Raw genomic sequence first — 11503 nt, 5'->3', positions numbered from 1 at the left:
ATTATTAGACCATGAGTAAAATGTATTATTTAATGATAAACGCTTTTTTTTTTTTTACCTATGTAGCGGCATTCTTGGCGCTAAAGCTCTTATCTGGACAATGTAGTTCCTCCTACACATTCCCACGGTATCCAGGCGCGGAACAGCCTACACTTCCCAGCATCCTTTTCCGCTATTACGGTCTAACGTTTTCTTGGACAGACGCGGCTGGTTTAAGTTGCTAAACCTGAAGGATGAACAGTGGTGTTCTCTTGATTTTCGTTTTTCATTTAAAAATGTAGCGTTTTCCGTGTTATATTTTAATTTAATTTGTTTCATGTCGTGATTTGCTTTGTACAAAACTTGGAGTTTTATCCTAAGCGTAATTTATTTAGCCAACTTTCTGTTAGTTAGCTAGCTAGCTAACGTTCGCGTCCCGTCCTCCCACTTGTTGCAGGAAGGATTTATCAAAACAATGCCCCGAGCTGCGATTTATCGGGATGAAAACGGCTTCATTCGTGCTTTGGAGGTTTGAAAATTCATCTCTGGTAGTGAAACGCAAATATGAACAACTTACGATGCATCTACGGAACGTTACATGCACCCTGTGCACCAAAAGTTGACATTAATTCAATTCGCAAGCGTTATAGTTAACGGGTTTGTTTGAGTCCTCGTCGCGGTGTTTGGTCGGGAAACTATGGAAACGTCCAGCGAGTCGGAGTCGCTCGGCAGGAGCAGGGGACCCGGCCGGTCGCGAGGACGCAGAACCGAGAGGAGCAGCGGGAGTGGCAGCGACGTCCGGGCTGCGGACATCAGTCAGAAGATCAGCACCCTGGCGAACACCCTGCAGGTACTTGTGTTTGCGCGTCGTGATGGAAACGTTTGCAGCCAGGAGCAGGTTTACCTGTCCTACAGTCACATCTGCTCTGATTTACATTCACGTGGATTATTACTCGACAGGACACCAGCAGAAACTTGACCAAAGTGGACCGGATGTTGGGTCAGTACCAAGGCCACACGGATGACCAGGCTGAGGCCATGGCACTGGTGAGACTCCTGGTTAAAAATGATCACTTTTCAACATCAATAAACACATTATTTTACCGAAAATACAAGATTTTTTATGCAAATATCCATCAAACCAATTTGGGTCCAAAATAACCTTAGTTTAGCATCTAATTGACAGCAAAAACTCAAGTTTAAATTTTCATATTTGGAAATAAATTCATCCAGAGGACGAGATCCACCAACTTTCCTTTTTTTGTCTATTTACTTATGGTATAAAATAGAAAATCATTTATTTTGCAATTTTCACCAAAAGAATCCACAAAGTGCTTTACGAAAAGCATGACATTGAAACCAAACGCAGAGAAAATGTCCAATATTACTAAAATTTTAAAGAAATAGCGAAACAAGGTCTGTAATCAACTTAACCTCTGAATAAACGTATAATAAATACATACATATACACACAGCATCAATCTTTTCAACTTCAGCATTTTCAGCTATTAGCTTCAGCGTTTTCAGTTATCAACTTCAGTGTTTTCAGCTATTAACTTAAGTGGTTTCAGCTGTCAGCTTCAGCATCTTCAGCAACCAAATTCAGCTTACAGCATTCACACTAACATTGTCACAGGTAATGCTATAAATCTAGTTCATACTTATGTTAAAAAGTTACAGTTTTAAAGTTCTAAAAATGTAGTTTTAAAGTATTTGATAAATGTTTATCCTGTTTGGCCCGCGACCTAAGGTGTGTTTTCTATGTTGTCTCTTGTGCGATTGAGTTTGTCACCTCTGTTCTAACTGGTTCCAATGTTTTGTTTTGGTTTTTTTTTATTTAATTTTTAATTTTTCAAGATTTAATGAAAAAATTCGCCTTACTTGTGTAAAAGTAAAGGTTGTAAATCCTATATTAATAAAAGCTTCATATAGCCTCTTTTTTAGTAGGATTTTAATCTTTTAATGCATTACGATGTCACAAATTTAAATAAAATACCCAAAATAAGGCTTTTTACTGCAATTATAAGGTTAAAAATAATTGCAATAAAAATTAGGTGTATTAATTACAGGCCACAAAAAATAATGGCATGACACCTTTAGTGATTACCGTTGATTTTCCTGGTTATTTTGCGTAGTTGTGTATTTCAGATAGTATGTTTTGTTATTCATTTTTGCTTTGTTGCTTTTCAGCTCAGAGAGAACCTGGAGGAGTCCATCAATCAGCTGCAGACCAAGAGGCTGAGCAGAGTCAATGGAGTTTGCAGTCCGTCTGCTTCCACTCTGCAAACCAGTGATCTGGAAGTTCACTCTGAATCAGGTAAACTAAACTATTTATGGAACCAAAACAACAACAAAAAAAGAAAAACACAATCATATCTGAAAACTGTATTTTTTAGAAGGACAGAGATTTTACCCAACATCCCCGCTGAGGGACAACCGTCACCTTCCAGGAAGGAGGAGGAGGTCTCAGTCTGCTAATGTTCGCTTTAAGGACTCCGGTGTGCCCACAGAGGAGGTGAGGAGGAGCAGCCGTTTTAATGTGTGCAGTTTCAACAGGAGGCCACAAGAGGGCACACTGAGTCAGCAACATTTAGACATCACCTCTCCAGTGATGATGAGCTCCAGTTCTTATCATTTCAGTTAAATTAATCCTTTTAAATCTAATTACAGAAGGAAATCTATCTATGCTCTGTTTTTCCATCCTGTAAGAATGATTCTGTGGCTGTTTTAAACAGATTCACGCATTCCACCAATCCCTACGAGACCTGTGCTCGGATCACCAGAGACTGTCTGATGACCTGGATAGAGAGATCCTCAGGAGGAACAGGTATTTCATGCGTTTTGTTCAGCATTGTTTTGGTGAAAGCTGACATAAGCTTTCACGGGAAACGGCGCTCAGCTTTTTGAAGCTGTAAGAGATGTCTTGACGTAAAAACAAACATATTTTTCTTTTCCGACTGAATTTTGGGCGGCCTGTGCAGGACACAGCTCTGCAGCTTTTTACGAGCGCCTCACTCTGGGTTTTTGTTTGCAGATTAACGCTTGCCCGTCATCTCTTTAAATCTCAGCGATCAAGATGCAATTAAAAAGGAAATGTAACCCTGCAGAGATGTCTCTGCAAAGCCAGAAGAGTGCAGATCTGGACTCTCAGAGCGGATTACAAGTTGACATTTTGAAGATATTAAGAACCCTCTCATCCTTTGTTCTGCTGACCAGAGCAAATTGATCCACCGCACTTTTTCTGCATCTGAAGCCCAATCGTTATTTTATTTTTTTTCTTTTGGTGGCATCAAATCTACATTGGGATCGATGAACTCTTGAATATATTCACAGATGGGTTGGATTTGTCTTTCTTTGTTCGGTAGGGCTGATATCGACACCCGCCGGGCGATGGAGAGCCTCACGGAGCACATGACCGCCTCCCAAAGACTAGACTCCGTGAGTTGTGGCAAATGTGCTTTCTTGTTCCATAAATATTAGGAAAAAAAGATAAATCTTAAATTTAGGATCAGAAAATCAAGTATTGATCATGTATGCAGACGGGAGTCTCACTCTAATCACATTTTCCAAGCCTTTCATTATATTTAATTTATTCAGCATATTAACCACGGGACATGCCCATTTATGGTTAAAGTCAACACATAAACAACAAAACATACAATAAAAATCATAATTTCTGTTAGTTATGATTAGAGCTGCCACAAATGATTATTTTAATAGTCGACTAATTGCCCATTCATTTTTCAGATTAGTTGACTAACTGGATCACACTTAACCTAAATGTAAAACACACATCTTAACCATAATTAGCTATAAACAGTTTAAGCTACATGCTAGCTAAAAAAAAGACATTGATTATTAAATTAGTCCTCGACTATTTTAATATTGTGACTAATCGACTCATCGGCGGCTTCAGTTATGATAAGAGTTTGAGCGACAGTTCGTTAGAAACTCAACTTTGAGTTGTGGGATGGTGCAGAGCAGCCCCGCCCCCAGTTCCCATCATCCATCTGTTTACACTTCCCCCCACAGCCCCTAACAACCACAGCGTACCATTAGAGGTGCAACAAAAACACTGAGCAATATCGGAGCTATCAGCCAGAAAACAAAGACGTGGATCTTTTTCAAACGTCGATTTGTCGTCTGCTCCTGATTCACATCAATTTGAATAAAGAAGTACTCAGAAATGTAATTTTAAGATACAATTTCTTATTATTTGTCCACCACCATCGCCAGAAACAATCTCTTGCTGGAAGCGGAAGATTCACAACTTTAGCAAGTTGCGTAAGCGGGAATTTCCTAAACTTCAGGAAACCCTTTAAAAATGATATTTTAAAAGCTTTTAAAAAACTATCAGCTTTTAAGGTTTTGAATGTGAATAAACTGTAACTGTCAAGCAGTTTAGTGTTCAAGATGAGCGTTGAACAGGACAGAGAACGCTAATCGTTCGATTATTTCAAGTCAATCTTAACAAGTGTTCATGTTTGTATAACTACACCCGTTTCCCTCTGGAGAAAATGCTAAAAAAATGTCGTTTTTCTCCCTTTGAATCAGCTGATCAGAGCCGACGTGATGTCGTTTTTTTCTCTGTAAATCAGTTGCTCCCATAGTTACGATATGACAAAGGAACTAAGGGTTGAAAACTTTAAACGGGGGTTCTGGTTGAGGACTCCGGCTAGTGATTTCAGGCGCAAATTATGTTTTTTTGCGTCTGGCTCCAGAAGGGGGAGGGACTTCTGACTATTCATTTTTGAGCGCCGTATTTTTTTCTGTGGCCAGATTCTCTTGAAAAGATGTCTGTAAACACAAATTTCAGCTCCATGACAGATTGTACTTTAGGTGACGTGTTTAATATTTTTTATCTGCGGACACAACAAGATAAACGCGTCCGCTGTCCTGCTCAGCTGCATGTGTCGCCTCCTGATGAGACCGAGTCGGAAAACGTGGCTAACCGGTTACACACAGCAGATAATGCGTGTCGTTTATCAGGAAGAGGTTTGCGTGACCCTCTCCGTCTGCAGGTGCCGCGCCGCGTGGACCGCCGCCTGCAGGAGCTGGAGAGAGAAATGCTGCGCGGCGAGCAGGAGAGGAGGCCGGAGCAGCGTGAGGCGGCGCCTGACGGGCTGCAGGAGGTGCTAACCGCTCATCCGTGCATCACACACACTTTTTTGATTTTTATTTATGAAAAAGCCTGAAGCAAGGACCTATAGGTGTCATTAACTCACAGATTCAGCCCTGAAATATTAGAACCCTAAATGTGCCGGACGGGTTCTGCATATGCAAACGAGCCGGCATCCGCGTCACCTCAGCACGCACGCTCCCAATCGATTGTATTCCACCACAATATACATCTTCTGAAGTCATTTCTAATGGTTATAAAGTGCAATGGAAGCTTTTCTAGTCTGACATCTCTGGTTAATGTGCTTCTAGTCATTTGTTTCTCCTCCTCAATGGAGAAACGCTGCAGATAAAAGCATCCCAGCAGGACTGTTCCTCCTTGTGATGAATCCGTCGTTCTGCGGCGCCGAATGCCGATCGGTCACTCTTGAGTGGTTGTACAGATTGTTGGCATTTATTAGTTAATAATCCTCCATTTTTCATGTGTTGGAGATCAAACAGGATCTGTGTTTCTGGATCGTTTGAAACTTTTTTATCGTCTCCAGATGAAGAAGAAGCGACAATTACTAATTTGATGATTTCTTTAATACATTTTTAAATACTTGAACTCATAACTGCAATCTTAAAAATAACGTCACACAAAATGCAGCTGATTTTTCCCACTACATATTTAAATAATTTAAATCCCGTTTGTCTCATAATCTTTGATATTTTCTGAGTCCGGAGAATCATTCTTGAATGAATTATTAAAAAAACTGACAGCAGATTCAGAAGTTTATAGATATTTAGTTATTTTTCTGTAACAGAATCCCTTTTTATCTGTCAGAGCTGCTGCATTGTACTGCAAAAAAAACAAACTCAGTTAATGACAAAGTTGTATTTTAGTTGTTTTTAGCATCTTCTTGGAGCATTTTTGTGATAATGGAGAACATATAGAGAGAAAATTGATCCTAAAATAGCATTTTTAGTATTTTTTTAATTCCAGTTGTTGTGAATCGAGCCATTTTTGAACCGGTAGTGTAAGGTTGGGGGTGCGAGATGTCACCGGCAACACACTCAAACGTACCGTAACTTTTCAGCCGTAACACGATCGGCGTCATTGTAGCTGATTCTGAAATGGAGTAAAGCGGCGCACAAACATTTAAGCTCCGGTGTTAAACAGTTAAGCTTTCCGGAGAGAGTAGAGCTGCTACAACGATTATTTTAATAGTCGGTATAGTCGTGGTTAGAGAACAGAAAGCTCTCAGCAACAGGGAGGGGAAGTGAGGGCGGAGTTGCTCCGTGCCCAGCGGTTCTGCCCACAACTTGTAGAACCATTTGACATATTTTTATTAGAATTTTTCCTAAAAGCTGCAAAATCATAAATAAAAAAACGTTTAAAATGGGTCTCTAAAGTTGAGGTAACACTCCTGGGGTGGGGGTGGTGAAGGGATGGGGGGCGGGGCTGAACCAGAAAGGGTAAATAAAAAGGATGAGAGGATAGGAAGGGGAAAAAATCATCTGCTAAAGAGCAGGAAATGAAGAAGAGCAGAGGGCGCACTTCTTCTCCACCTGTGAGCGCCTTTGTGATGTGAATCAAATAGATAATGAGTCACTCGGGTAGATTGCATCGCCAGCAGCGAGTAATTCATCACCCAGCCTGCTCCCGACCAATGGGATCGGTAAGCTGGTGCAAATACCCACAACAATACAGGAAACAATTCAAGAAAGTAACATTCTGTAAAAATACAGATTATTGTGTGAATGTTTAGTAGACATTCTATAGTGATGCTCCTTTCAGCAAGTAGAAACTCAGTCACACTTTCAGTGATTTCAACAATCTTGGTATAAAAAACGTTCAGCTTGTTCAGGACATTACTGCTTGTATTTTTGATTATCATGAACTTTACAGTTTTTGAAATATTGAGCAAAAAATGCCCTACAGGAAACAATTTCAAAATTTTAAGTAGATTAGATGCAAACCTTTATATGTAATCATGGGCTATGTTTGATTCTTTTATAGTAATTTTTAAGAAATTTGGAGTTTAGCTAATATTTTAGCAACATGCTAACACTTTTGACTAATTTATCTACTGAAGTTTTTAGGCTACTTTAAAGTTTAGCTTGTATTTTAGCAACATGCTAACACTTTTGACTAATTTAGTTTACTGAGGAATTTTAGGCTATTTTTGAGTTTAGCTAGTATTTACACAATGTGCTAACTTTTTTGGGTAATTTGGAATCTACTAAGGTTTTATATGCTAATTTGGAGTTTATCTAATATTTTAGCAACATTGAAACATTTTGGCTAATTTGTTATCTACTGAGTGTTTTTATGCTAGTTTGCAGCTTAGCTTCTATTTTAGCAACATGCTAACGTTTTTGACTAATTTGTTATCTACTAGGGTTTTTAAGGCCAATTTAGAATTTAGCTTTTATTTTAGCAACATGCTAACACTTTTGACTAATTTGTTATCTACTGAAGTTTTTAGACTACTTTAGAGTTTAGCTTGTATTTTAGCAACATGCTAACGTTTTTTACTAAATTAGTTTACTGTGGAATTTTAGGCTTTTTTGAGTTTAGCTAGTATTTACACAATGTGCTAACTTTTTTGGCTAATTTGGAATCTACTAAGGTTTCTTATGCTAATTTGGAGTTTAGCTAATATTTTAGCAACATTGAATATTGTAACATTTTGGCTAATTTGTTATCTACTGAGTGTTTTTATGCTAGTTTAGAGCTTAGCTTCTATTTTAGCAACATGCTAAAAATTTTGACTAATTTGTTATCTACTAGGGTTTTTAAGGCCAATATAGAATTTAGCTTCTATTTTAGCAACATGCTAACGTTTTTGACTAATTTAGCTTACTGAGGAATTTTAGGCTATTTTGTACTTTAGCTAGTAATTAATCAATGTGCTAGCTTTTTTTCTAATTTGGCCTCTACTAAGGTTTCTCTTGTTTTGGCTAATTTGGAGTTTAGCTTCTATTTTAGCAACATACTATTGTTTTTGATTGAATCACTGAACAGTTTTAGGCTACTTCTAAGCAACAAGCTAGCTTTTTTTCCCCCCTAATTTGGCATCCACTAAGGTTTTTTAAGCTAATTTGGAGTTTAGCTCATATTTAAGAAACACACTTAATATTTTTAAAATATTGGCCTGGATTGAGGATTTTTAAGCAATTTTACTATAAAGTTTTTCAGAAATGTAGGTGAACTGCTGCGCTCTTTCATAGTTCTTCAACAAAATTTCCAGTCTTTACGCAAATTTAACAATTTGCAAATAGTTTTAACATTTTCAGCAAATCCCTTTAGCAATTAAAGTAAATTGCGTCACCATTTTCAGCAAAAAGCATTCACACTAGTATTATCACAGGTAGTGAAACTTGTCTAGTTTCTTATTGTGTCCATCTGTGTTTGTCTGCTTGTGACTTTTTCTTTATTTGTTTATTTTAAGGCTTTAGGAAGACGCCAAGTCCAATCACGTGAAGATGAAGCCACGACCGCCAGGCTGCTTCAAGCGGAGAGGGAGAAATACAGGGTGAACTGCATTATTATTATTTTACATAACAAGAAATCATTACAAATAGAGGTGTAACGATTCATCAATGTTGTATTGATGTATCGATTTATCTTCACACCATCCAACCAGATTGATTCATCTGAGGCAAGAAGGTGATGGAAACGAGTAAAATAGTTTCAAAATAAAATAAAAAAAGGATTATATCAATATTGGATGTTAGTATTTGCATTGAAGCTCAGTCAGTTAATTTAACTTATGATCGTTACTACAAAACATTTCAGCTCAAAGTTTCTCTACAACTTCAAAACGGATTCTTTTCTTAATCATAGTAGACGTTTCTTTGGTCTGAATGTTCTGCTCCTCCCAGATGGAGCAGGAGTTGGAGAAAGTCAGGAGTTTGCTCCAACAGTCAGAGGATAGAAGGGAGTCGCTAATGAAACAGGTTGGTTCTTATTTGTGTTATATTTGAAAGACTAAATCCTCCGTCTGTAACGTCTCTGCTCGGATCGGTTTGTAACCAGGTGGAGGACGCGCGCGGTGAGCTGCTGCAGAGAAGGGCGGAAAGACCCGAAGCTGCCAGGCCACGACTGGAAACCCCCCCGCTCGGCGCTCAGCTGCACACCGCCCGCTTCGACCACGACGTGGGAAAAGGTGAGCCTGCAGACTCCGGCGCGGCGAAGTATCAGCTCTGTAACGACAGAAACAGATGGTTTTTTCCATTAGTTTCCCTTGTTTAAAGGAGATCTCCAGACAATACAGATGTGATGCCAACCGCTGAATCAAAACATGAGAGTGGGCGGTGTAAATGCAAAACAGTGGAGACATGAGAGGCTTGATGAAGCGCCGCTGAGAGTAAACACAGCGACAAGATGATTTAAGTGTGGGAGAGGGGGCAGAGAATTGATTTGGCCCGAAAAATGCAGAGAGAAAAACTCAACTTCTGTTAAATATTGAAATATTTTCACTTCATTTGAGTAATTTCCTTAGTAGAAAGCAGTAATTTAAAGTCAACTGCAGATTTATTTAGTGGTTTTATTTCAATATGTTTTTGGGTTTCTTCCAAGATCAACTTTAAACATTTCCATTTAAAGGCGCTGAATGATTTAGTTTGGTTTTCACAGCTCAAATCCATCACCAGTGATGAACAGAGGAAATCTAACTTTAAATGTTAGAAATGGAAACATTTTCATATTTTATTCCTTGAGGTGTAGGGAAAATTGTTTTGGCGATATATTGCAATATTTCCTATGGTGATACTTGGATGGATTTATCGAGTGTGTTATATGTGAAAATGTGATAAGTATCACAATATATGCCCCATGATACATTGCATATCACAATATCTCCCAAGACTGCACCAGAACAATTTTTCACTTTTATTTTTTAAAGAGTCTTTAGTAAAATGTATTTTATTTAATGATCACATTAAGCACTGCCAGTGTATACTCATACTGGCAGAAACGTGGTACAGAGTTTCAGTTCTGTACCCATCCCAAGTAAAAACTAAAAGTTGCATTACTTGTGAATGCTTTTTGCTGAAAGTAGTCACTGAAGATGCTGAAGCTTTTTGCTGAAAATGGTCATCCAATTTGCTTTAATTGCTGAAGAGATTTGCTGAAAACGCAACAGCTATTTGCAAAATGTTAAATTTGCGAAAACACTGGAAATTTTGTGAAAGAACTATGAAAGAGCGCTAAAGTTTAATTAAATTTCTGAAAAAACTTTAGGAAAATTGCTTACAAATCAATAATATATGCCAATTTTGCAAAAATATTTCGTGTGTTCCTTAAATATTAGCTAAACTCTAAATTAGCCCCAAAAAACTCCAGTAGATTCCAAATTATTCAAAAAAGCTAGCCTGTTGCTTAAATTCTAGCTAAAATCCAAAATGGAGTAAAATACCTCAGTAAACTAAATTAGTCAAAAACGTTAGCATGTTGCTAAACTAGAAGCTAAACTCTAAATTATCCTATAAAAACCTTAGTAGATAACAAATTAGCCAAAACATTAGCATGTATCTAACATATTAGCTAAACTCCAACTTAGCATTAAAAAACCTTAATAGATGCCAAGTTTACCTAAAAAGCTATTACATAGCCTAAATATTAGCTAAACTCCAAAATAGCCTAAAATTCCTCACACTAAAATAGCCAAAAAACATTAGCATGTTGCTAAAATGTGAACTAAACTCTAAAGTTTTTGAAAATTACTATAAAAGATGAAATCTTAGCCCATGAATATATTTAAGGGCTTGTTGCTGATCTACTTAAATTTTTGAAATTTAAAGGCTTTCTCATTCATTTCCTAGAAGGCATATTTTGCTTAATATTTCAAAAACTATAAAGTTTAAAAATACACAAAAATATAAGCAGTAATTTCCTGAACAAGCTGAACGTTTTAAAACCAAGATTGATGAAACCACTGAGAGTTTTTACGTGCCGAAAAACATACGGAAAAGAGCAGGAGAAGTGGATGGAAAACAAACTTAAAAAGCTGAATGATGCTCGTAAATATGTAATTAAATATAATTTAAATTGAGTTTTTTTTTTGTTTTTTTAGTTGTTGATCATGTTATTTTGACGTTATCACCATGCTCGATTCGAAAGGCTCTCCTGATCTTCTGGGTTTGTCCATGTTCACGTTTGTCCTGCAGGGATGAATGAAAACCTGTGAATACATTAATGCTGCTACAAACGATTAGTTCAATAGTCGACTAACTGATTCATTTTCCGATTAGTCGACTAATCGGATCATGAGTGAACTGGATCTAAAACACACATCTTAATCATCATTAGCTTTAGACTTGAACTGTTAAGCTGACTAAAAATAAAAACAAATAAATAAAAAAGACGTATGAAGTTAGTTGTCGACTATCTTAATAATCGTCATAGTTGTGACTAATC

General features: G+C 37.6%; 1 protein-coding gene across 4 annotated transcripts in view; it reads left to right on the top strand.

Moving 5' to 3' along the window:
• The first annotated feature begins 148 nt into the window (after positions 1-148).
• LOC112157917 (centrosomal protein of 128 kDa) overlaps positions 149-11503 on the top strand; it is a 40142-nt gene continuing 28787 nt past the window's right edge. For 2 of the 4 annotated variants that reach the window (XM_024291025.2, XM_024291022.2), the window contains exons 1-10: positions 152-829; positions 940-1026; positions 2170-2296; positions 2376-2494; positions 2715-2806; positions 3345-3417; positions 5001-5111; positions 8535-8618; positions 8968-9042; positions 9122-9251. In XM_024291025.2, coding sequence (XP_024146793.1) covers positions 677-829; positions 940-1026; positions 2170-2296; positions 2376-2494; positions 2715-2806; positions 3345-3417; positions 5001-5111; positions 8535-8618; positions 8968-9042; positions 9122-9251 — 1051 coding nt within the window. In that variant the 5' untranslated portion in view covers positions 152-676. Of the gene's footprint in view, positions 830-939; positions 1027-2169; positions 2297-2375; positions 2495-2714; positions 2807-3344; positions 3418-5000; positions 5112-8534; positions 8619-8967; positions 9043-9121; positions 9252-11503 lie in introns of all 4 variants that reach the window. The other 2 variants (XM_024291023.2, XM_024291024.2) reach the window with 2 other exon arrangements.

This window comes from Oryzias melastigma, linkage group LG24 (genome assembly GCF_002922805.2).
Source record: "Oryzias melastigma strain HK-1 linkage group LG24, ASM292280v2, whole genome shotgun sequence".
Taxonomy (NCBI): domain Eukaryota; kingdom Metazoa; phylum Chordata; class Actinopteri; order Beloniformes; family Adrianichthyidae; genus Oryzias; species Oryzias melastigma.
The sequence above is the reverse complement of the archived record's forward strand: the minus strand, read 5'-3'. Positions and strand labels throughout refer to the sequence as shown.